The sequence below is a fragment of the Phoca vitulina genome, unplaced genomic scaffold (assembly GCF_004348235.1).
Source record: "Phoca vitulina isolate PV1807 unplaced genomic scaffold, GSC_HSeal_1.0 scaffold46, whole genome shotgun sequence".
Taxonomy (NCBI): Eukaryota; Metazoa; Chordata; class Mammalia; order Carnivora; family Phocidae; genus Phoca; species Phoca vitulina.
Window position 1 is genome coordinate 725,998 of NW_022589749.1, and position 24,692 is coordinate 750,689.

Consider the following 24,692-nt stretch of genomic DNA (forward strand, 5'->3'; position numbering starts at 1 on the left):
AACCTTCCCAGCGGAAGTTGGCGAACTTACAGTGGAGGATGGGTCTCTACTGCCCCCCAGGGGTCGTGTACATATTTGCATGCTTCCTTCTTGTCTGAGCCAGAACTCCAGTCCTGGGCCCCAGGACCTTCCTGAATAGCATTGTTCCCCTTTGAGATGTTTCACAATTTCCCTGTTCTCTGGAATGGTTTTCCAAAAGCAGCATGTTGAATTCTAGTTGGAATCTTGGCCGTTTCACGGTGAGCTCAAGTGGAAATTACCTTCAACCCTCACCCAAAGGTGATGACGGTTTATTCTTCCAGACCATGTCGAATTTATTTCATTTATAGAAATGGATATGGCACATTTCACTGTAATTTGCTTTTTCACTCAACTGTACTTTGTATTTTCCCATGTCAATAAATATAGATCTGCATCATTTTTTAATGGCTTCATGATATTCCATTGAATTGATGTACTACAATTAGAGATGGTATTTATATCATCAGAGCCAGGATGTCCTTGGAAAGGTACCATGTGAGTGTGTATATACTTGGAAAAGTGCATTTGGGGAGAGACAGCCTCAGGGTTTGGAAGGGACTGTATAGCATTGTGAGACCCATGGGCTTTGAACTTGCTCCTAGATTTCAGTTCCGAAGTCATTGTTTATTGGGGCTTGAGCAAGCTGTTTAACGTCTCTGTGAATTTTCTCAATGATAAATGGAAATGCTAATACTGTACCTCCTCAGGAAATTATTGCAAAATTCACAACAGTAATGTGTACAAAGTACTTAACACAATGCTGAGCATGCAGTAATACATTGTCATTAAAAAGGGATCTTAGCAGTAATTGACTCCACCAGTTTTCAAAACAGCTGTTCACCAGAGGCACTAGGAGGCTTTGAAACAGAAATACAAAAATTTCTAACTTGAAAGGGTGAAGATAGAAACACCCCTTCCGCCCTAGGATCTACCTCAGTCATTACCAGAAAAAAAAAAAATTATTGATCTAGGACAAACGTTCAAATAAGTGTTGAATGAATGCATAATAAAAGAAACTAGAATTAGCAACTTCCTCCTACATTCCAGGGACTGTGTTGTCTTTTATTTTTTATTTTTATTTTTTAAAAATATTTTATTTATTTATTTGACAGAGAGGGAGACAGCGAGAGAGGAAACACAAGCAGGGGGAGTGGGAGAGGGAGAAGCAGGCTTCCCGCCGAGCAGGGAGCCCGATGCGGGGCTCGATCCCAGGACCCTGGGATCATGACCTGAGCCGAAGGCAGACACTTAACGACTGAGCCACCCAGGGCCCCCCCCCCTCCTTTTTTTTTTTTTTTTAAAGATTTTATTTATTTATTCATGAGAGACAGAGAGAGAGAGAGGCAGAGGGAGAAGCAGGCTCCCAAGGAGCAGAGAGCCCGATGCGGGACTCGATCCCAGGACCCTGGGATCATGACCTGAGCCGAAGGCAGACGCTTAACCATCTGAGCCACCCAGGCGCCCCTTCCTTTTTTTTTTTTAAAGATTTTATTTATTTATTTGACAGAGACACAGCGAGAGAGGGAATACAAGCAGGCAGTGGGAGAGGGAGAAGCAGGCCTCCTGCCAAACAGGGAGCCCGATGTGGGGCTAGATCCCAGGACTCTGGGATCATGACCTGAGCCGAAGGCAGACGCTTAACAACTGAGCCACCCAGGCGCCCTGACTGTGTTGTCTTAACACATATCTCATTTAATCCTCATAGCAACTCTAGAATGTAGATACTTCATTATCCCCATTTTACAGTTAAGGAAAGGGAAACAGAGGTTCAACAAGGTGAAATCACTTCCTAAGATGACACAGCAAATGGTAGAAGGATATGGACCCAGGTCTTCTGACTGCAAACCTTGCACTCATTCGCTCAACAGATATTTATTATATGCCTGCTATGTGCCAGGCACAAGACTAAAGTCTCTGCTTTGTGGAGCTTGCATTCTTGCAGGGAGTGACAGACAACCACAACATAGTAAGTTATATAGTGTGTTAGAAGGTGTAAGTACTAAAAAAAAGAAAAAAAGAAAAGAAAAGAAAAAGGTGTAAGTGCTACTGAAAAAATAGAACAGAGTCAGGGGGGAGTGGTAGTGGATTTTTTGGGTAATTTTATCTTTTTTTTTTATTTAAAGATTTCATTTATTTATTTGACAGAGACACAGCGAGAGAGAGCACAAGCAGGGGGAGTGGGAGAGGGAGAAGCAGGCTTCCCGCTGAGCAGGGAGCTTTTTGGGTAATTTTAAATAGGGCGATCAGGGTAGGCCTCCTTGAGCACATGATATTTGAGCCAAGACTTGTGGTTAATTCTGTGGATATCAGCAAGGAGCCTTCCGGAAAGAGGGATTAGCTAGTGCACGACCCCTCAGGTGGGAGCATGCTCTGGAAAAACAGCACAGAGCATCGTCTGGCTGGGAGAGTCAGTAGGAAAAGAGATGAGATTATAGGAGTGGAGGTCCAGAGCAGATCCTGTAGGGCCTCGTAGGCAGTTTAAGTTTTAGGCTTTTACTCTGAGGAAATGGGAAACTTTTGAGGACTTTTGATCAGATGAGGTAATGATCTGATTTAGGTTTTAAAGGGTTCCTCTGTTTTCGTAGGGGAAGAACAAACTGTAGAGTAGACAAGACACCATGCTGTTTCTAAAGCATGTGCAATTATTCCTCAGCTCTGCATCATACTCTTTTTAGTTTTGCGATTTGGCCAGTGGAGGAGAAAACTTGAACGCTCAGCATCCAAGCTCTAGTCCTGAACGCGAGCAGCTCCAGGCCAGCAGAGGGAAGCAGCTTTGAGACAGCTGCTCCAACATGAAGCGGCGCCCTCCTTAACAGCTTTATTTAAAGGCGGCTTCCCGTTGGCTGGAGTGGCAGCAATATCATCCAATGGCTGTCTAGATCAGTTTAGCGTCACCAGACAGGCGTTGGCGCCAGCCAATAGGTGGGGGACACTGTCCGCGTCTTCTGATTGGCCGCTTCGTTCACATATAAAAGATGGGCGCCGGCACACGGCCCTCTTCTCTCCAGGCGTCCTCGTGAGAGGTTCGTGTTATTGTTGCGGTCGCACCGGGTACCGGCGGTGGGAAAGATAGGGGGGGTGGTCTTTGTGGGATTTTGGGAGGGGGCGGGCCCGGGCCTGTTCGGCCTGGCGCCTCGGCGGTGGCTTGCGCTTCCCGAGTGGCGGCGACGGCGGCAGCCCCAAGCCGGGCTGGCGGGCGCTCACGCGTGGTCTGCCCTGCATAGGCCTCGGGCTTGGAGCCCTGTGGGGCTGTGGTGTCGGGGGGTGTCTGAGCTCCCTCTTTCTCCGCAGTGACATCGTCTTTAAACCCTGCGTGGCAATCCCTGACGCACCGCCGTGATGCCCAGGGAAGACAGGGCGACCTGGAAGTCCAACTACTTCCTTAAGATCATCGTGAGTGCGGGGATGGCTCGCGGTCGCCATGCAGCTTGGGCCCTGGGCACTACTAGGGACCGTGAATTGTCATGTGTGGAGCGCCTCCTGGGTGTCAGCTACTGAACGACCATTTTAATTTTAGGCACATCTCATTTAATTTTCACAATATGCGGAGATCTCCCCCCGCCCCCCGTTTGCAGATAAATGGGCTCAGGCAGTTTAAGTGGCTCCTAAGATGACAGCATTCGTTATCTGGTCTGTCTGGTTTCCAAATAGCACTCATACTTTTGCTCTTCAGTCTCCATTTTGCGAACGCCTGCACCAATGAGTGACTCATTACAAAGTGGCAACTTGTTGCATATTTAGGTCTTGTCAAGATACCAAATACCCTGTGAATGTGTTCTCTTGGATGGTTTGGGGGGGGGGGTCCTTCCCCGCCCAGAAATGCAGACCATGCTCTTTTTCAGTTATTAGGCTGCCTTGTGGAGCTTAGTCTATTCTCCCCTATTTATCATGAAAGTTTTCAGACACACAGAGAATTTAAAAGGATTGTCCAGTAATCACATATCCACAATCTAGATTATGCATGTAGCGTTTTATTGTATTTATTTTACTTAGTGCTTAAAATGCTGTAAATCTAACTTTATTTGGAAGAGTTGTTTTTTCTGCTGATGCAGCCATTTAATGAATCAGAAACATGCCTCCTAATTGGGAGAAATTAAAAATAAATGTTACAATAAAAAAAATTGGAGGATTGAATGTAGAAACCTAATTTTCACCATTCATACTCAGGGTACAAATCTTTGATAAATCTGTCCATTTTACAACTCAGGTGGCTCCCCATGGGAGGAATTGTCCCAATTTCTGAATCACTTCAAAAGCCTAGAAGAAAGGGAGTGAGATGGAAACCAGTGATTGTGGGATTTGGTTTCTTTTGATACGTTCTCTCTTTCCTCCTGCTAAACATTGTTTCTGGCTTGTTTTTGTAGCAACTTTTGGATGATTATCCGAAATGCTTCATTGTGGGAGCAGACAATGTGGGTTCAAAGCAGATGCAGCAGATCCGCATGTCTCTCCGCGGGAAGGCTGTCGTGCTGATGGGCAAGAACACCATGATGCGCAAGGCCATCCGAGGGCATCTGGAGAACAACCCAGCTCTGGAGAAGTCTGTGAATTCTCTCGGGCATCTTTGTCCTCCCTTCTCAGTGCCCTTCTCCCCTTTCCTGGAGAAGAATGGTGCTGAAAGGCGACTGTCTCCTGTAAACTTTTCTTTGCAGACTGTTGCCTCATATCCGGGGGAATGTGGGCTTTGTGTTCACCAAGGAGGACCTCACTGAGATCAGGGACATGCTGCTGGCCAATAAGGTAAGGAGAGAATCCGTTGTCTAATGAGATCTTATTAATTTTGGCTCCTTAAAAGCAAAACTGACCCGTTTTTAACTTGTATTTGTGGAGAGAAGACTTTTCACTGTTGTTTTCGTTCAGGTGCCAGCTGCCGCCCGTGCTGGTGCCATAGCCCCCTGTGAAGTCACCGTGCCAGCCCAGAACACTGGTCTGGGGCCCGAGAAGACCTCCTTCTTCCAGGCTTTGGGCATCACCACTAAAATCTCCAGAGGCACCATTGAAATCCTGGTGAGTGGACTTGGCTTGCCAGTGCGAGCCAGGCAGGTGGTGGGGGCTTGGTTGCTGTGGACCTGATGGCTGTCCAGGTGTTGACTGCCAACCGTTACCTTGTTCTTCAGAGTGATGTGCAGCTGATTAAGACCGGAGACAAAGTGGGAGCCAGCGAAGCCACACTGCTGAACATGCTGAACATCTCCCCCTTCTCCTTTGGGCTGATCATCCAGCAGGTGTTTGACAATGGCAGCATCTACAACCCTGAAGTGCTTGACATCACAGAGGAGACTCTGCATTCTCGCTTCCTGGAGGTACAGGCTGTCTATTTCAGGCCCTCGGTTAATGGTTGAGAGCATGGCTAGCTTCAGACTGAATCCTGGCTACGCAGCTGAAATAAGCCACATGACCAAAGACTGTTATGTACTCTGTTTACTTCCATTTCCTCATCTGTAAAACAGCAGTAATAATATAAGGTTGTTGAAGGATTTAATGAATTGATGAGTATAAAGCCTTTTAACAGTACTGGGCACATAGTGAGGGCCATTATTACTCTAGGGCCTGCAATAAAACATGAGATTTTGAATGGTTTCCTGAGTCAAAGGAGAAATGAGAAAAACGAGGACCGTGTAATAACGTAAATGTTGCCAGGTACCCTGTTCGGGGAGGATTGACTTTTCCTGAGACTAGCTTGCTTAGTTTTTGCCATTAAAATATCTTTTAATTGATGAATAAGGTGATAGAAGATGTTAATTATTTTTTTCTTTTCGTGGACAAATGAAAAGTTGCAGTTATATATACTGTTAACTTTTTGAAATCTCAGTAGTGGTTGAAGTTCACATTAGGAATTAGCTTAACATTTTTTTTTCCTCCCAGAAGTGAATGGTTAGCTTAGTTTACATTTTCACAAAATAGTGACTTTTGAAGTAAATGCTATCATTATGATACAGGAAATACTCATGTTGGCAATAAGGGCAAAAAGTGTTTATAAATTACTGGGTCTGAATTGCCCTGCCAGAAGCATTTGGTGTGAGGGAAGTGTCCTGTGTGAGACACAGCAAGTCAGTCTTGAAGTCTTGTCTGCTATTGAGCTTTGTGTGAACTTCACGGTCTTGTCTGTAAGATACCCACCTCAGCTGACCTGGGATTTTTCCCTCCCTCTATAGGGTGTCCGCAATGTTGCCAGCGTGTGTCTACAGATAGGTTACCCGACTGTTGCATCCGTGCCCCATTCTATCATCAATGGATACAAGCGGGTCCTGGCTTTGTCTGTGGAGACTGATTACACCTTCCCACTTGCTGAAAAGGTAAAAAACCCCCTAGGACCACAGTGGCCCTGATGGGATAAATAGACGGCAGTGTGCTCAGTTGATGCTGTAATTTAACAAAACATAACATTTTTAAGAGTTTCCTTAAGAAGTTGGGGGGCACGGGGAGGTGTGTCCTTGACTTTTGAAAGGACAAGAGACCCGAAGAGGGGTTAGTTGATGAGTAAGAGCGGGGCCTAAGCTTACCAGGCCATACCCAAGCTGTCTTGCCTGATCATCTCCAGGGAAGGCTTCAGGGACTGAGAACTAGAGCTGAGGGGTTGTGGGTAGCAGAGGTTGTGGATGGCCGTTTTGATCACGAACTTCTCCCCCTTGCTTCAGGTCAAGGCCTTCTTGGCTGATCCATCTGCGTTTGTGGCCGCTGCCCCTGTGGCCGCTGCCCCCACTTCTGCACCTGCTGCCACTGTGGCCCCAGCCAAGGTTGAAGCAAAGGAGGAGTCGGAGGAGTCGGACGAGGATATGGGATTTGGTCTCTTCGACTAATCACCAAAAAGCAACCAATTCAGCCAAGTTTATTTGTGAAACAAGGAAATAAAGGCTTCTCTTAAAAGTCTCTGGACTCTTCATTTTGTGCATTTTGAGGTTTACGGTGCTGTGTACTAGAAACTAGAGCCATGGAACAGTAGAGCTTTATTTGAAGTTGACATTTCAGTGTCCCTTTTTTTCTTTTCTTTCCAGTGTTCTCTTTGTAATTGAGGTGCTGCTTTCCCAGCATCCAATACCACCCAGCCTTTTTTTTTTTTTTTTTTTAAGATTTTATTTGTCAGAGAGGGGGGCGCCTGGGTGGCTCAGTCAGTAAGCATCTGCCTTTGGCTCACTAGGATCAAGCCCTGCATCGGGTTCCCTGCTCGGCTGGAAGCCTGCTTCTCCCTCTCCCCCTGCTTATGTTCCCTCTCTCACTGTGTATCTCTGTCAAATAAATAAAATCTTAAAAAAAACCCATTTGTCAGAGAGCAAGCACAAGCAGGGGGAGTGGCAAGCAGGGGGAGTGGCAGGCCGGGAGAAGCAGACTCCTTGCTGAGCAGGGAGCCTGCCATGGGGCTGGATTCCAGGACCCTGGGATCCTGACCTGAGCTGAAGGCAGATGCTTAACTGAGTCACCCAGGTGCCCCTAATACCACCCAGCGTTAGCTGTTCTTTTTTTAAGATTTTTAAAAGTAATCTCTACCCAATTCTGGGCTTGAACTCAAAACCCAGAAATTAAGACTTGTATGTTCCACCGACTGCCAGTCGGCACCCCTAACTGTGTTTTTATTATACCGGAATTCTTATTTCCGTGGCCATCTGGCCACTAGCCTGGGTCCCTCAGAGATACTTGCGGGTAGGCGGTGACCAAGATAAAACGTGATTGCTGCAAGGGTAGGTGTTTCCTTGTTACAAATCTGTACTGGGTCCTGATGGAAAGGTATTTGTTGTAACTAGGTTTCTGACTAACACTTTGAGGGCCACTGCTAAGAGAGGGCCAACAGCTAAGCTGCACAGACCCCCTTCTCTACACTGTAGAGTCGGTCCGTCTGCACACTGAAAATTCAGACCATGCCTCATGGATCATGAGGCCCTTTACTGCCCTTAGGCGCCCACCCTGCGGCCTTGCCTATCCCCAGTCTGGGACATTTATGCCTGAGCAGCCCCCTCTCAGCTCCTGAATCCTTCCCCGGCAGCCAGACCTCCCCCTTGTTTTCTAACTGGTTGTCCGCCACTGGTTACAAGCTCAGAAGATGCATCTCCCTTTTACCTAAGTCAGTTCTGCCATTTAAGAAACTCATTTCTCCAAAGAATGTGGTCTTCACTCAGCACAGGCCACGTGGGGGAGTCCGGGCCGGACCTGCGAACTGGAAGCGAGTCGAAGGCTACGGGGCGGTCTCACCGAATTACAAATCCTCAAAGACCTTCGTCTCCCACGAGGCCAAGCTGAGAAGGGCCCCGGGGGGCTGAGCAGCAGGCCCTGGGGAGGAGGCCTCGACTGTTCCCGGCGCCGGCCCAGGAACTCCATCCCGCTGCCCGCCTCCCCGCCCAGGCTGCAGCGGCCGCCGTCCCGCCCGGGGGCGCCAGGTCCGGCCCCGGCGGGCTCCTGGCCTCGCCCTGCCGCGTGGGCCCGCGCTGTGACCCGGAAGCGCTCCGGAAGCGGTTCCGGAGTCAGCGCCGGCAGGATGGCGGCGGACACGCAGGTGAGGCGGGCGGCTGTGGGGCCAACGCGGCCAGCGACTGGGTGTGGACGGCGGCCGTCGAGCCAGACCGTTCTTGCCGCTGGCCTAGGGGTACGGGGGGCAGTGGCTGCGGAGGGCGCGGCCCCGGGGCCGTCTCGGGCCGGCCCCTCGCGGCTCCTGGTCCGGCCCGGCCCTCGCGGCGCAGACCAGCCCCGGGCTGGAGGAATCAGGGGCTCCGGCCTGGGCTTCGGTAGCTGGAGCCCGGCGGGGCCCTCCCTGACCCTGGAGTTGCAGAAGTTCACCTTTACGAGGCTCTGCTGCATTTCTCCGAGCCCTCCGGCAGTGAGCCCCGGCCAGCGCAGACTCGTCCTTAAACTTTACATTCAGCAAACGTTTCTCGAGCACCTACTATGTGCAGGGACTTAGCGCATAGCCTTTGGGTTTATACAGATCCGAGTTTGAGTCCCAGCTCGTTGATTTCCATGAGACGCTGGGCAAGTTACTTAGCTCCGCCAAGTCTCAGTCTTTTCGTCTATAAAATGGGGCTACGGTAGTACCTACGGTAGAGGCTTGTGAGGATTCGGTGAGATAAAGTAGGACACTTTATACGTTGGTGGTTGTTATTAGGGCCAGGGTTGGAAGTAAAAGAACCGCTACTACCTTGGAAGAGCCTTATCACCCTTGAGTGTTATCACCTGGGAGTACCTTGTAGGGTGGGAAGGACTTGGGAAAAACTTTTTCCTCCACCTTAGCCTCGTTTGTAGTTATGAGTGTTTTAGAGTGAAAAGACAATAATATGGGAAAAAGAAACCCGTGGCCAAGGGACAGCTTGGCTTACTTGGATCTCCTGGGAGAGGAGACTAATTGATTTTGATAAGGAGGCCCTGAGGCCAGAGAGTGAGCACTTAGGGAACGTTTGGAGGTTGCTATTGAGAATTTCCTGTGTAGGGGGCTGGTAATTTGTTTCAAGTTGTGTTATACTGAATCCTGGAAAGAAAAGCTTAGTCTGTTGGGTATTTTGGAAGGGGTTAGGGGACACATACCGAATGTTTAACATTCATACTCAAGTGCAGAAACATCTCTCTAGAGCTGTGTTGTTCGGTATGGTAGCCACTAGCCATGTAGGTATTTAATGGCTAGTTAAGTTAGTTAAAAGTAAATGAAAAATTTAGTTCTTCAGTTGCACTAGCCACATTTCAGTGTGTGGATAGCCGCATGTGGCTGCCAGCCACTGTACTGGACAGTGCAGAAGAACAATTTCCATCATCACAAGGTTCTTTCGGACAGTGCCACTCTAGAGAGAAACCTCTGAACTCTAAAGCTGTTTGCATCTGGTCACACCAACAAAAGACTTATCTGAAATATCTTGGTGTGCATTTCTTCAATTTTCTGACAGGGTCTCAATTCATTTTCTGATTAAGAGAAAGTAGAGCCTTGAACCTAAAAAGGTCCTTTCAACTTTGTGAGAGAAACTATAGCCAAGAATTTAATATTATCCTGGAAAGACAGCTATGTGGGAATTCTAGGTAGAGAGTGGGTTGTATTCATGCATCTATTTTTGATGTCTCCTCAACCCTCACTAAAACTAGTAAAAGGTTTTAAAAAAAAAGTAACCCCACAAAGGTTGGGAGAATGGGGGACAGACAACAGCAGCAAACTTTTGGAAACTAGAAAGTGATGAATGGCAAGGATTTAGCAGACCCAAGGAAAAGAAATCCTAAACCAACAGTTGGGAAAGCTGAGAAGCAACCTGATTCACATGGCAGCATCTCTGACAGATGGGAGCTGGGGGTATCAGCTAACCTCTGGAAGTGAGGGTGAGTGGGAGGGGCTCAATTAGGAGGATTGGTTGAAAGCCCTTTTCACATGCAGTCAGATCCCCAGCTGTCTTTCTCCACCTTGTCCACCTTGGCAAAAGTCTGGACTTTTTTCTCTGGAGAGTGTAAAACAGGATCACTGTGAGGACTGGTGTAGGAGGCCCAATATCCAAGGAAATTATCTGCAGAGTAATTCAAGAAACTTGCCCTGAACGGAGGGTGTGTTACAGATCAAAAATGCTCAGCACAGTAGATGAAAACAGACTCACAAAAAGCACATTAGCGTGAAATTTTAGAGCCTTGGACACAAAGAGAAGATCCTAGAAGTTTGCAGGGGGAAAAGTCAGGTCTCATACAAAGGATCAAAAATCAGAATGGCACTGGGTTTTGTAACAACATTGAAAGCTGGATCTCATTGAGAAATGTCTTCGGTAGTCTGAGGGAAAATGATTTCAACCTACTATTCTGTATCTAAACAAACTTGAGTCAAAGTGTGAAGCTACAACATTTTCAGATTTGCAAAGACTCCACAAAATGGAGGGTGTGCTCCATCTAAACACAAGAAAGAGTACATTTTCAGGGTGATACACTGTGTCCCATCTATAGAGGATCACCTGCCAAATTGGGGCAGGTCATCAAGTTCTGGGAGAGACTTCTTCAGGAAGATGGAATTTGGTAGAATACCTGATCTGCCCAAATGTACTGAGATTTAGACAAGTGGCAAAAAGTTTGGGATCGAACTGCAAATTAGCACAGATAAAACAAGGCAAACTGAGGTGAGGTGGGAAAGGGCATTTATTAACTCCAGGGTTAATAAAGCTGTGTAGGATAGTAGACATAGCGTATTAAATGGAGGTTCAGGGATGCCCGGGTGGTTCAGTCACTTAACCGTCTCTGCCTTTGGCTCAGGTCATGATCCCAGGGTCCTGGAATTGAGTCCTGCATCAGGCTCCTTGCTCAGCAGGGAGCCTGCATCTCCCTCTGCCTGCCTGCCTCTCTCTCTCTCTCTCTCTCTGACAAATAAATAAAATCTTTAAATGGAGGTTGAATGGGGCTCCTGGGTGGTTTGGTTGGGTGTCCAACTCTTGATTTTGGCTCCAGTCATGATCTTGGGGTTGTGGGATCGGGCTCCACAGTCAGCCGGGAGCCTCCTTGAGATTCTCTCTCTGCTCCTCCTTCCGCTTGCTTGGGTACATGTACACATGCACGTGTGCTCTCGTGCTCTCTCTCTAGAAATAAGTAAATAAAATCTTAAACAATCGGAGGTTGAATGCCTACCATTTACATACAGTGTAAACACTGACTACTGAGCTAGCCCATATTATGAAACTGAGGAATTATGTTGGGGAAGAGAGGAGGGTATGAAGTGAGGTTGGAGAAAGAGAGCTGTTATAAAAAGCAATAAAACTGAAAAATAGTAGTGTCACAGACAAGTTATTTAGAGATTATGGAGGTAACTCCAAAATCTTGAGCCAGAATTGGTGAAAGAGGGTGCCCTTGGGGAGTGAAGGCAAGAGACTGGTTTTTTTTAGCAGACTTCCCAGAACTCTTCAGCTTTGACTTTTTTTTTTTTTTTTGGAAGTATAGTTGACATTATGTTGACTCTTTAATTATCTGCATATATGACTATAAAAACAAAAGACAGTATTAAAACAATCACTTATGTGGAAGACAGAGTTTTGGCATGAGTTTACTTATTGCCAGTAGAATTATATCAGGGATGTAAATATAAGAAAAACTTAGCATAATTTTGTTTCTCTATACACCCTTGAATCTTATTTTACTACCAAGGCCTGTCTCTGAAATAGCCTTAGAAGAAAAAGGTGAGGGCACCAGTGTGTTAGTTACTTGGGTCTTATCATGGCCTCTTCTAGTGCTCATGTATCCATGACTTGTCTGTTCTGTAGCTTGGAGAATATGTCTCAGGAGCAGATTTTCAGTAATATTTGCAAACTATTCTCCCCGCGCCCGTCTCCCCCCCCCCCCCCCCCCCCCCCCGCAAGTGCAGGGGATGCAGCTGTGCTAATGTGGATGGTGGTTGAAAGCTAAGAGCTGGTTGGCAGTGGTTTATAGACCTATCACTTTCAGGCTTAGTTTCAAAAATGCAGGTGCTATGGCTCTCAAGCCCGGTCTGAGCAATGGCTTCTCCTCTGGGAGTCTGCCCTTTCATCACATGTAAAGGGGGGATACTGACGCCTACCTGAAAGGCTTCTTGGCAGTACTAGGTGACCTTGTGCTGAGAGAAGAGTACATGCTCTACACAGGCTCTCTCCCTTAGCTTCTAACCGTCCTGCGAGGTGGGTGCTATTACCTGCATGGTGTAGATAGGGAACTGATGGTCAAGGAGATGACATAATTTTTTTTTTTTTTTTTAAAGATTTACTTATTTATTAGAGAGAGAGGGAGTGTGCAGGGGAGAGGGGCAGAGGGAGAAAGACAATCTTAAGCAGACTCCCCACTGAGCACGGAGCCCAATACAGGGCTCAATCCCAGGACCCTGAGATCATAACCTGAGCTGAAATCAAGAGTCGGACGCTTAACTGACAAGCCACCCTTGGATGACTGAGCCATCCAAGGAGATGACAGAATTTGACTGAGTTTCCACAGCTGGTAAGAGGCGAGCTGGGATTCAGTCTCTTTACTTTTCCACCCTTCAGCCACTGTGCTTCTCTGCTCCTCGAATGACCTGCCAGGATGTGGACATGGCCTATGTGGGAGGCTGACATGAGCTGAATAGAGGGAACACACGGGCATGTAGTGGGCCCTCACTGGATTCTACATAATTCTGAAAGAGTATTTTTCTGTCCTGAGGTTTTGGCCTTTTGCTTTGCCTCTTTTTGTCTAAACTTAAGTAAGGTGTATTGAGTAGTTGACTGGGTTAAAGTAGTACGTGTCGCCTGGGGGTGATTTTGCCCACCAGGAGACATTTCACAATGTTTGGAGACAGTTTGGATTGTCAGCTGAGGCAGGAGGAGTGGAGTGTTTTTATTGGCATTTAGGGTGTAGAGGCCAGGAACGCCACTTGGAATCCTACAACGTAGGAAGACGGCCTCACAGCAAGAATTACCCAGCCCCAAATGTCCTCAGTGTGGAGGTTGAGAAACCTTGGGTCAGAGAGAACCGCTCTGAATTCTGCACCCCCTTCCCCATTGTGCACACGTGCGCACACACACACACACACACACACTCATTGTTTTGTAGTTTGCTGAAATTTCTGCTGTGGGTTTGGTCTTCACAGGTTTCCGAGACACTAAAGCGTTTTGCGGGGAAGGTGACAACAGCCAGTGTGAAGGAACGGAGAGAAATCCTCAGTGAACTGGGGAAATGTGTTGCCGGAAAAGGTATTTATTTTCCATCCGTGTGGCTGAGAGCCAATTCCATTTCAGAGCAAAGTTTGCTTTCTGTTTAGAACCATTGCTGCCTTTTCTCCTCGAGGCACCTTCTGCCTTCCCTTGCCGTATTTGCTGGTTCTACTGTGCATTGAAACCATTGAAACAGTTGGGTTAGCAGAGAGTTGATCCATTTAGGTACCAAAGGTTTTTTCCAGTTTTAACCATTTTGATTGGAAATATTTCTAAAAGATACCAATAAGCTTAAGTAATTTAACTAGATGCAAAAACATTTTCTTTATGACTCGGGGCACCATTTTTCTCAGTCTGTTCCATGGAAGTGAGCAAGATGGTAATAGGTGATTTGACCAGTAAAGATTTCAAGGTCAATTAAGTCTGGGAGATGTCACATTTTCTACTTCCCTCTGGGAGATTCACAGCATATTCCAGGAAGGTGTTCTAACTTTATGAAGCTTTCTTTAGTTCTAACTTTCTAAAGTTCTAACTTTATTAAGCTTTAAATCCAGTATTTTCCTTGAACCTCTTTTTTTTTTTTTTTTTTGCTGAAAACCTGTTTGGGGTCTGGGGAACACATTTTCGGAAATATTGAGCATGCGTAGTTATCCTGATTCTGTACTGTAACTGAGGGCTATCCCTACAACCCATTGGGGTATGTAGGACTAGTTTGCCTTCATATAACACTGTATGTTAACTATACTGGAACTTAAAAAAAAAAAGACTAGTTTGCTTTTCTTTTTCTTTCTTTCTTTTTTTTTTAAGATTTTATTTATTTGAGAGAGAGAGTGATCGAGAGAGAGAGAGCACATGAGCAGGGGCAGAGGGAGAGGGAAAAGCAGACTCCCCTGCTGAGCAGGAGCCCGACACAGGGCTCGATCCCAGGACTCTGGGATCATGACCTGAGCCGAAGGCAGACACTTAACCAATTGAGCCACCCAGACACCCCTTGGACTAGTTTGCTTTCATCCAATAAAAACTAATTAACTTTTGAGTTACCTTTTGGTGTGTTTTTACTGTATAGCATTGGCTCTCAAAGTGTGGTCCCTGGACCAGCAGCATCAGCATCATGTCAGAACTTGTTTGAGATACAGATTCTCAGTTCCATCCCAGAAACTCAGATTCAGAAACCATGGGGGCCGAGCCCAGCATCTACGTTTCAACAAGCCTTCTAGGTGACTCCTGCATTTGCTGAAGTTTGAGGATCGTGGCTGTGTAGAGTTGGGTCTCCCTTTCCCTCAGCTTTCACTTCTTGTGAGTAAAGAGCCTGCTTCACCCAAGTGCTCATTTGCTGCTTCTGATCCACTGCCGCCTGGTTACATACCCAAGCCTTTTAAAGTTGCGTCTAAATTCAGTACATTCCTGTTTGTCAGCTTCTAAGAGATTTTCCTCTGCGTTAACACTTTAATGTACGAGTTTTATGGCACCTTCAGAAGTCTCTCTGGTCACTTTTCATCACAGGGTTGTAGTTAGAAAAGGCTGCCATGTGTCAAGGTCCTAGCCGTACACACCTTCCGAGCTGCAACGTAACTGCTGAATACTACACTTTTCCCATTTTATGGAGGAAGGCATTTGACATGTATAAGTGAGGTTTATGAATTACTCAAGACCTTTTCAGAGTGATTTTACTCCTCAGCCACCCTGAAGTTCTGCCACTCAGGGTGAATAATATTTGTGAGATGTTTAGTCATCTTTCATGTGCAAGTTGATGGTGGGAAGTTAACTACCCCATATGAAATCTTTAGTTCTTGGGGCGCCTGGGCTTAGTCGGTTAAGTGTCTGCCTTCGGCTCAGGTCATGATCCCAGGCTCCTGGGATCCAGCCCCGCATTAGGCTCCCTGCTCAGCGGGGAGTCTGCTTCTCCCCCTCCCTCTGCTCTCTCTCTCTCAAGTAAATAAATAAAATCTTTAAAAAAAAAAAACAAACTTTTGATTTTCTAATTTTCCTAGTCTAAGGAGGAGCCATTGGGTAGCAACAATCATTCTGGCGTCTCCTTTGTTAGGGTCGTAGACAACTAAGTGAGGTAAGCAAAGGTGGGGAGAGGTATTTTCTGCCGGGCTGGGAGTCGAAGACTTTCTCAAAGCTGCCTAAGCCCTGGATACAGACGGTCAGCATGGGTCATCATCCCATGGGGCCCTGAGGTGCCTCTGATGCTTTCCTCAGTCCTGCCTGCATGTACTTGAACCCTGAAGCTCACTGATGGAGTGTTTACTGTGCCTGCTCTTTCCAGTCACCAGCCTCTAGCGTAGCAGTCACCGATGAAGGGCTCGGCTTGGGTCAGACAGGCCCTGCCACTTTCAGGCTGTGTGACCTGGTTTAAGTTACTTAACTCATCTGAGCCTGCCTCCTTGCTTTGAGCATGGAGATAGCAATAGTGTCTCCCTCAGAGGGTTAGTGTGAGGAGTAAATGAGAACATGTATGGATGGTGCTTAACACGGTGCCTGGCTCTGGTGAGCACCCAGTGTGTGTTAGCTCTCAGCCACGACCTGTTTCTGGCCCCAGTCACTCTTTTCCTTGGTCACTGAAATAGCCCCAAGTCCAGGGGACCAATACAAGTGTTCAGGGCCCTGGGAGGGACGAGGTCCCTGCCCCTCCTTCATTTGTCCCCATCATTGGGGTACCTGAGGTGTGAGGCGCTGTGCGAGCCCTTGGCTCTCAGTGCCTCCCATGGGGTGCACTTTGCCCTACGCTGTGGCTTACATTCCCCCCCTCACACCCTCTCCCTTTTGTCTGCATGCTTCAGTCTGGCAGGCAGAACTGGCCACAGGGTGGTTTCCCATTATTGACCCCTGTTGTTACAACCAGAGTTTCTCTTTCACGTGGCTGGCCTGCTCGGTTTCTTGGGCTTCTGTTTCTTCATATTAAAGTGGCCTCAGTTACCCACTTTACAGGGATTAAATGAGGAACTGTGTGTCAGTGCTTAGAGCAGGGCCTGGCCCCTTGTGAGTGCTAATTGAGTTCTCCTCTTCTTCCTCCTCATGTGTCCTGTTGGGCATTATGCATTCTCGCCCCTGCACTTGGGCTCCTGCGGTTAACGCTACTCAGCATGTACTTGTCTCTCTTTCCATTTTTCCATAGCCTTCAAATCTATTAGGCCAAGCTTATGTGTCCTTAGAACCTTCGGAAGCCCCTCCAGTTAGAGGTGCTCTTGCCCTTCTCTGATCCCTCAGTGTACATTAATTTTGTCCTGTTTTTATTATTTATTTATTTATTTATTTTTTAAAAAGGTGTTATTTAGGGGCGCCTGGGTGGCTCAGTCGTTAAGTGTCTGCCTTCGGTTCAGGTCATGATCTCAGGGTCCTGGGATCGAGCCCCGCATCGGGCTCCCTGCTCCGCAGGAAGCCTGCTTCTCCCTCTCCCACTCCCCTTGCTTGTATTCCCTCTCTCGCTGTGTCTATCTCTGTCAAATAAATAAAATCTTTAAAAAAAAGGTGTTATTTATTTATTTGTCAGAGAGAGAGAGCACAAGCAGGGGGAGCGGCAGGCAGAGGGAGAAGCAGGCTCCCTGCTGAGCAAGGAGCCCGACGCGGGACTCAATCCCAGGATCCTGGGATTGTGACCTGAGCCAAAGGCAGCCGCTTAACCAACTGAGCCATCCAGGCATCCCAGTTTTGTCCTTTTTTTTTTTAAAGATTTTATTTATTTATTTATTTGAGAGAGAGAGAGAGAAACAGCATGAGAGGGGAGAGGGTCAGAGGGAGAAGCAGGCTCCCTACTGAGGCGGGAGCCCGATGTGGGACTCAATTGCAGGACTCCGGGACCATGACCTGAGCCGAAGGCAGTTGCTTAACCAACTGAGCCACCCAGGCGCCCAGTTTTGTCCTATTTTTAAAAACCATTTATTAGGGTGCCTGGGTGGCTCAGTTGGTTGAGCGACTGCCTTCGGCTCAGGGCATGATCCTGGAGTCCCGGGATCGAGTCCCGCATCGGGCTCCCTGCTCAGCAGGGAGTCTGCTTCTCCCTCTGACCCTCCTCCCTCTCATGCTCTCTGTCTCTCATTCTCTCTCGCAAATAAATAAAAAAAAAAATCTTAAAAAAAAAACCAAAAACAAAAAAAACCCATTTATTAGAAGAGACATAAAGAGTTCACGTACCATAAGCGAGCAGCCCACTGAATCTTCACAGACTAGACATACCTGTGTAACCAGCACCCAGGTCTCGGAAGCAGAATCGTCCCAGCACCCCAGAAGCGCCACTTGCCAGCATGTTAGATTTTTGAGGCCACCGCATTTCCTTAGTTGTGCTCATTTAACACAGGTTTACCTGAGAGCCTTTCTGGACCAGCTGTTTTCCTGGAGTCCAATTTTGCTGCGGATTTTTCCTCTAGGGAATTCCATTTCTAACCTACAGGAAGTGTCCGATGGGTAGAGATCATGTCTGGCAGAATGCCTGGCTCAAGCAGGTGCTCACGAAGTAGTTTTTATTGACTAATCTTTGTGTGATCTTTGGTTTCAGATTTGCCAGAGGGAGCAGTGAAAGGGCTCTGCAAATTATTCTGCTTGACTCTGCACCGGTACAGGTGAGTCCCATCGGAAGGCCCTGTGCCTCCAGCCCTTTGCTCAGAGAGGCGGTGCGGGAGAGCGGTTAGAGCCCAGGCTTCGGAGCTGTGTCCCATCCTAGCTGTTGGATCCTGGCCAAGTTACTTAACCTCACTGTGCCTCTCTTCCCTATCTGCTGAATGTGGATGGTGCTATTATCTACCTCATAGATGGTAGTTAATAAGTGTAGAGCTCCTGAAACAGTGCCTGCCACGTCATGAGTGGCACTTGGCCTAGTTTGAGGCCCGTAGTAAGTGTTCCATAGAGGTCAGTGTCGCCCTCACAGCCTTGATGGCTCATTTGCCCTTATTAGCTGCTTCTAGAACTCCAAGAGGAGGTAGATTTCTCTAGTTATTTCCTAATCCCATCATCTGTAATCCACTGGAATCCAGTACAATCCAATTTTCCAGAGAAAGACCGGTGCTTGGCCTAAGCCGCCTTTCCCTACCCCCAGTGATCACCTTTCCCCTTCATTCCTCCCCTTAGAGATGCAGCCTCCCGCAGGGCCCTGCAGGCAGCCATCCAGCAGTTGGCTGAGGCCCAGCCAGAAGCCACTGCTAAGAATCTTCTGCACTCTCTGCAGTCTTCAGGCATTGGCTCCAAAGCTGGTGTCCCCAGGTAAGAGAGAAAGGTATGGCCTACCGGGGCTTGGTGGAGTCCTATCTGGGAGAAGCTGGTGTAGATGAGCTGCGCTGAGCAGGTGTGAGCATGTCTCTCTTTCCTCTCTGAAACTCTGAGTGGCGCCAGCAGTCAGCCTGCTGCAGTGGAGGGAGGAGCCAGGATGTCAGGCTCAGTGGACAAACCACTTTCCTGAGGAGCAGGGTTGGGAAACCAGTGGAAGCGAGGCCATTTTGAGGGGAAACCAAATGGCCGCCGGACACCGAAGAGGGGAAACCATCTTTTTGCTTCTATAGTTGTGAGTGCTGAGAGGTGGGAATTTGGCTGACAAGGCCTGCATTCCTTGTCCTAAGTGGTTACAGATGACTTATGAGGAAACAGGTTCAAGTTCTGCCTGGTTGTGGGTCAAGGGCGGGGCCTTTCGTTGAGCGTTTGTCCTCAGGACGGAGGCTGCTGCCCTGCACTTATCCTGTGGCCTCCCCCCCCCCCCCCCGCCCCGCCCAACAGTAAGAGTAGCGGCTCTGCCGCCCTGCTGGCCCTGTCCTGGACCTGCTTACTGGTGCGCATTGTCTTTCCCTCGAGAGCCAAGCGGCAAGGAGACATCTGGAACAAACTGGTAAGTTCCCTGGGTCTTTGGAATAGTGATGGGCAGCTCTCCGCGCAGAGTTGGGACATGTTTAAGCACCTTCTCTGGCAAGTGCTCTTCTCAGTGCTGGGTGACTTTGGTGGATGGGCATGAGTGCAACCTAATAACATCCATCTATTTATGAGCTTCTCTGTCAGGCATGGTGCTAGGCTCTGGGAGTACACTGATGAGCAAGAGAAAGGCAATTCCTGCCTTCATGGCATACATGGAAGACTTGACAGGCCAGAGCGGGGAAGACAGCCAGAGAGCAAGTAAATCAGAAATTGCAATAATGTAAATCATTTTGGTTTTTTTTCCGGCTAATCATTCCTTTCCCTGTGTTTGGATTTTAGTGTCGAACTGGCTAATGGGACGGAATTCTTGCCATGTGTTTTGATCCTTTAATTCTCTCCTCCCATTCTATGCCTGCTTCTTACACATTCCCTGCCTTGCCTTTCAACATGTCTGCTAACTAGAGATAGCCCAGTAGGCCAGATTGGGAGGTTCTTTTGAATATCTAGATATGCTTATTGGAGGGCAAGAGGAATGGTCTTACAGTTCATTGAAAAGGAGCCTGAGGTGTGGCTCTGATTCTTGGCTGTGATATTTGGCCATGTACGTAACTTCTGAGCCTGTTGCCCGTTTCTGCTAAATGGGAAAAAGTGCCACCTACCCCATCCAGCTCCACAAGTTGTCGTGAAGAGGGGCTCAAGACGAGGTGTGAGAGGGCTGTGGAGACATACAGAGGGCTGTGCAGCTAAATGAGGAGTGGCACTCGAAAACTGTGGCTCCTCTCCTGAAGCAGCCTGCTAGTAAGACACAGTGATGGCCCCGTCCCTGGAGGCTTTCCCAGCATGCCGCTGGGGATGACCATGGAGTGGCCATCAGTGATTGACTGAAGGATAAGGACACTGAAACCTGGCAGGTAATGGAGAGTGGAATTGGACCCCCTTCAGACTGTGGGTTTCATTGCTATCAAGGCCTCTTTATAAGATGCTTTATCATGCCTCCCTCATTGGCTTATCTGCAGTGATCTCTTACAGCCATTATCCGAGGTAAGTAAGCATGCTTGTGGGTTAGGGAGTGGCAGGGGTTATCCCTAGGGTGTTGTGTTTATAGGACAGAACACATCAGGAATGTGAGACCATGTTTGTTTTTCTTGTGTCTCGAATCTAGGTTTTTCCTTTACTTGTTGCCAATGTCGACCGTACACGTGGGTCAGAATGCATTCAGTCGCTCAAGTATCTGTTGAGGGCCTCTACGTGCTGGGCACTGTTCTAGGAGCTCGGGCAAAAGTTGGGAACAAGAAAGAGGACCTTGCCCTCTTAGAGCTTATACCTCTTCTTTAGGAGCTTTTAAAATTTTTTTTATTTTTAAAAGATTTTATTTATTCATTAGACAGAGCACAAGCAGGGGGAGCAGCAGACAGAGGGGGAAGGAGAAGTGGGCTCCTTGCTGAGCAGAGAGCCCGACGTGGGACTTGATCCCAGGACCCTGGGATCATGAGCTGAGCTGAAGGCAGACACTTAACGACTGAGCCACCCAGGCGCCCAAGAGCTTTTTTTTAAAGATTTATTTTTAAAGATTTATTTATTTATTTGAGAGAGAGCGTGTGTGTGCATGCATGTGCAGAGGGGCAGAGGGGGAGGGAAGGGGACAAGTAGATTCCACGCCGAGCGTGGAGCCCAATGTGGGACTTGATCTCAAGACCCTAAGATCACGACCTGAGGTGAAACCAAGAGTTGGGTGCTTAATCGACTGCACCACCCAGGCGCCTCCGGAGCTTACACTCTTGTGGTGAAGGTAGACACCACAGAGGTCCGCTAATAAGTGGTAAGATGAAGGTCACACAGCAGGAAGGCAGGTAGGAGGATGGAGAGAGTGTGGTACAGGGTGACCGTGGGAGGAGGCCTCAGAGGAGGCATCGTTTGAACAGAGACCTGAAGGATATGAAAGAACAAACTGTGCCCAGATCAGGGGTTAGAACATTCTAGGAAGAGGGAACAGCAATATAGTTCTGAATGTGGTTTCAGCAAGCATAGAAAGCCATAACCAGTTTCCCTCCCTAGCCGTCTAGGTTCCTCTATTACTAATTCCTTATGTGTGTAGATATGTCCTCTGTATATACGGCTGAACAGGGTTCTTTATACAAACACCAGTGTACCGAAAATACTTTTTTCTTTCACCTTGGTTTTTTTCTTAATGAAGTGAGATAGCGCAAGCAGGGGCAGAGGGAACCGGAGAGGGACAAGCAGACTCCGTGCTAAGCGCAGAGCCTGATGCAGGGCTTGATCTCAACCCTGAGATCATAACCTGAGCTGCAGTCAAGAGTCGGATGCTTAACCAACTGAGCCACCCAGGTGCCACCTGCCTTTTTCTTTAACCAGATTTAGAATTTGTTCGAGTAGCACATAAAGAGTTTCTTGTTCTTTTTTTTTTTTTAAGATTTTTATTTATTTATTTGACAGAGACACAGCGAGAGAGGGAACACAAACGGGGGGAGTGGGAGAGGGAAAAGCAGGCTTCCCGTGGAGCAGGGAGCCCGATGCGGGGCTCGATCCCAGGACCCTGGGACCATGACCTGAGCCGAAGGCAGACGCTTAACAACTGAGCCACCCAGGCGCCCCAGGAGTTTCTCATTCTTGATAACTGTTTACTAATTCTCTGAGTGGATGTCCTGCAGTATATATAACTAGTCCCCTGTTGATGGCCATTTATGTTGTTTACAACCTTTTACTGTAAAAAAAAATGCTGCAGTGGATAACCTTGTTCATCTGTCATTTTGTACACATGCAAACGAAGTGCAGCAGACTTCTTAAGCATCCCCTTTTTCTCAGGGTGGCCATTCACACTGCTCCCCAGTGACTTTGGGTGTTTGTGGCATATAAAGTCTCTGAGATTTTTCTCTTGAGCACCTATGATGTGTTTCACTCTGGATTGGACAGGGAGCTCCACACTGGCTGGGATCATCTGATCGGTCTTCACTTCCATAACTAAAGTGCCTAGTGTAGTGCCTGCCATTTAGTCAGTATTCAGCAAGTATTTGTGGAATTAATGAAGGAAAAGTCAAGGCAGGTATGAAACAGGATGCTTATCCTTTTCCTGCATGGCCCTTACCTCACTGGAATTATATATTCATCTGTGTGTTTCTTTTGTAGTATCTTTTTCTCCCTCTGAACTATAAGGTGCACGAAAGCAGGGCCCATGTCTGTCTCTTTGTCCATGTGTTTTCACTGTCTGGCTCACAGGTGCTCAGCCTGTATTTATTAATGAAGTGCTTGAGTGAACAGATGTAATTCTGGGACAGGGCCAAGTGTCAGGGGGGAGGGGGGAGGGAAGAGGATCTGGCGGGAGTCGAGTGGGCCCGGTGAAGGTCTTGGGGCGGCTGTGAGGGCCACGGCCCCTGCACTCACACGTCGTGTCCCGGCAGGTGGAGGTGCAGTGCCTGCTGCTGCTGGAGGTGCTGGGCGGCTCCCACCGGCACGCGGTGGACGGTGCTGTGAAGAAGCTCAGCAAGCTGTGGAGAGAGGTGCCGGGGGGCGCGGGGGGCGGTGGGCGTCGCTGCTCTTGTGTCTCCCCCGCTGCCATGTGACACACCGGCCTTACACTTTCCCCTTCAGAACCCTGGGCTGGTGGAACAGTACTTGGCAGCCATTCTCAGCCTAGAACCCAACCAGAACTATGCAGGCATGCTGGGGCTGCTGGTGCAGTTCTGCACGAGCCACAAGGAGATGGACGTGGTCACCCGGCACAAGGCAGGTGGACTTGCTGGAGGCGAGGAGGGGGGGAGCTTGTTTTGCCCTGGGGGCCCCAGCTCCTGGCCTTATCTGAAGCTTGGTGGTTTTCTCATATGGGACCCCGACCTTTTTCCATGATAGATGAAGTTTGAGTAGCTGGAAAGTTTTCCCTCCAGCTCTGGCTTGGGGAGAACCTGGCAATTACTGGGATGATGATTTGCCTGTTCATGCAGTGATTGACTCTCCCACACCTGAGCACCTGCCGTGTGCCAAGCCCTGTGCTGCCCATGGTGCTGCAGCAGTGAGCCCGGGGAGCCACGATCCCTGCCCTCGGGGAGCTGCGTCTGAGGGGTCTGCCGTCAGACAGAGTCATCTAGTTATATCTGTGATAAGAGCTACAAAGGAAAGGGCAGGAAGCGGTAATACTCTGTAGTGGGGTACCTGACAGAGGCCATGGGTCAGGGGGCACAGCTCTAATGAAGGAACTTAAAAGGTGAGGAGGTGAGGAGGGGTATTTTGGGCAGAGAAAGCAGCCCACGAGAAGCCAGCAGGGGAGGCGCGTGGGGCCGGAGAGCTGTGAGAGGCGGCCTGCCTTGAGCCAGGCCAGGGACTTTGGACTGAATCCCAGCAGCTCTGGAAAGCTGTAGAAGGTTTTAAAATGATGAGTGGCATGATCAGTGGGTCCTCTGTGCATGACACTGAAATTTGGGCACTGATTATTTGTATTTTATTTGTTTGTGTATGTATGTATGTATATATTTTATTTATTTTTACTGATTCATCATTTTTAGAGGCACTCCCACAAGAGGGATCCTTTAGGCCAGTGACGAGATAACTCAGAATGTTGGTCTAAATAGTCTTTGTATTGTCTAGAGTGCCATGCTGGATTTTTATATGAAGAACATCCTGATGAGCAAAGTGAAGCCTCAGAAGTATCTGTTGGTGAGTGAGAGGTGGACCTTAGCTGGACAAGCTAAATCCAATTTAAAATTCTGATTCAGAGCTGTCCTTTATTCTTCGTTTGTTCCCATGAGGTCTGGGTGCCTGACTCCTTTCTCCTTGTAGGATAACTGTGCCCCTCTGCTCCGATACATGTCCCACTCGGAATTTAAGGATCTGATACTGCCCACCATACAGAAGTCCTTACTTAGGAGTCCAGAGAATGTTATTGAAAGTAGGTCACCATCAGACAGGATGGTGGGAGGGAGGTGGGTTGCCTGATGAGCTGCATCTCTGATACTTGGGGGTGGGGTGAAGTATGTATTCACCGTTTACCTCATTGGGACCTTGGGGGAGAGATCAGGGACCCTTTTGAGAATATGTTGAAAGTCATGGGTCCTTTTGCTAAAAGGATGCACAAAAGTATATCTGCTTAGAATACCGCAAACAATTTTAGAGGTCCAAGAATCTGGAAACCATTCAGATTAAGAACCTCTGCTCTAGACAGTTTGAACTTGGTGTGGAGGTGGCATGTGAAACCAGGGACAAAGGTGTGACTACTCATGTGACTGTATGAAGATGAAGAGT

At 48.0% G+C, this 24,692-nt stretch overlaps 2 protein-coding genes across 2 annotated transcripts in view; both read left to right on the forward strand.

Moving 5' to 3' along the window:
• The first annotated feature begins 2,982 nt into the window (after positions 1 to 2,982).
• RPLP0 (ribosomal protein lateral stalk subunit P0) lies at positions 2,983 to 6,891 on the forward strand. Its single transcript, XM_032431369.1, has 8 exons — positions 2,983 to 3,044; positions 3,313 to 3,414; positions 4,386 to 4,561; positions 4,674 to 4,761; positions 4,882 to 5,028; positions 5,139 to 5,324; positions 6,177 to 6,317; positions 6,660 to 6,891. The coding sequence occupies exons 2-8, from the start codon at positions 3,361 to 3,363 to the stop codon at positions 6,819 to 6,821; spliced, it is 954 nt and encodes a 317-aa protein (XP_032287260.1). The 5' UTR covers positions 2,983 to 3,044; positions 3,313 to 3,360; the 3' UTR covers positions 6,822 to 6,891.
• A 1,559-nt stretch (positions 6,892 to 8,450) lies between these two features.
• The window catches only part of GCN1 (GCN1 activator of EIF2AK4), a 57,971-nt gene continuing 41,729 nt past the window's right edge, over positions 8,451 to 24,692 (forward strand). The window contains exons 1-9 of the mRNA XM_032431358.1: positions 8,451 to 8,506; positions 13,541 to 13,643; positions 18,103 to 18,166; positions 18,672 to 18,803; positions 19,311 to 19,419; positions 22,859 to 22,957; positions 23,049 to 23,183; positions 24,039 to 24,107; positions 24,231 to 24,339. Coding sequence (XP_032287249.1) covers positions 8,489 to 8,506; positions 13,541 to 13,643; positions 18,103 to 18,166; positions 18,672 to 18,803; positions 19,311 to 19,419; positions 22,859 to 22,957; positions 23,049 to 23,183; positions 24,039 to 24,107; positions 24,231 to 24,339 — 838 coding nt within the window. The 5' untranslated portion in view covers positions 8,451 to 8,488. The remainder of the gene's footprint in view (positions 8,507 to 13,540; positions 13,644 to 18,102; positions 18,167 to 18,671; positions 18,804 to 19,310; positions 19,420 to 22,858; positions 22,958 to 23,048; positions 23,184 to 24,038; positions 24,108 to 24,230; positions 24,340 to 24,692) is intronic.

What these genes read in the sequence shown, in the direction of transcription:
- RPLP0 (XM_032431369.1), top strand. Translation starts at nt 3,361, where the DNA reads ATGCCCAGGGAAGACAGGGCGACCTGGAAGTCCAACTACTTCCTTAAG. An exon ending in ACTACTTCCTTAAGATCATC is followed by an intron (nt 3,415 to 4,385) that starts GTGAGTGCGGGG and finishes TTGTTTTTGTAG; the next exon opens with CAACTTTTGGATGATTATCC. An exon ending in TGCATTCTCGCTTCCTGGAG is followed by an intron (nt 5,325 to 6,176) that starts GTACAGGCTGTC and finishes CTCCCTCTATAG; the next exon opens with GGTGTCCGCAATGTTGCCAG.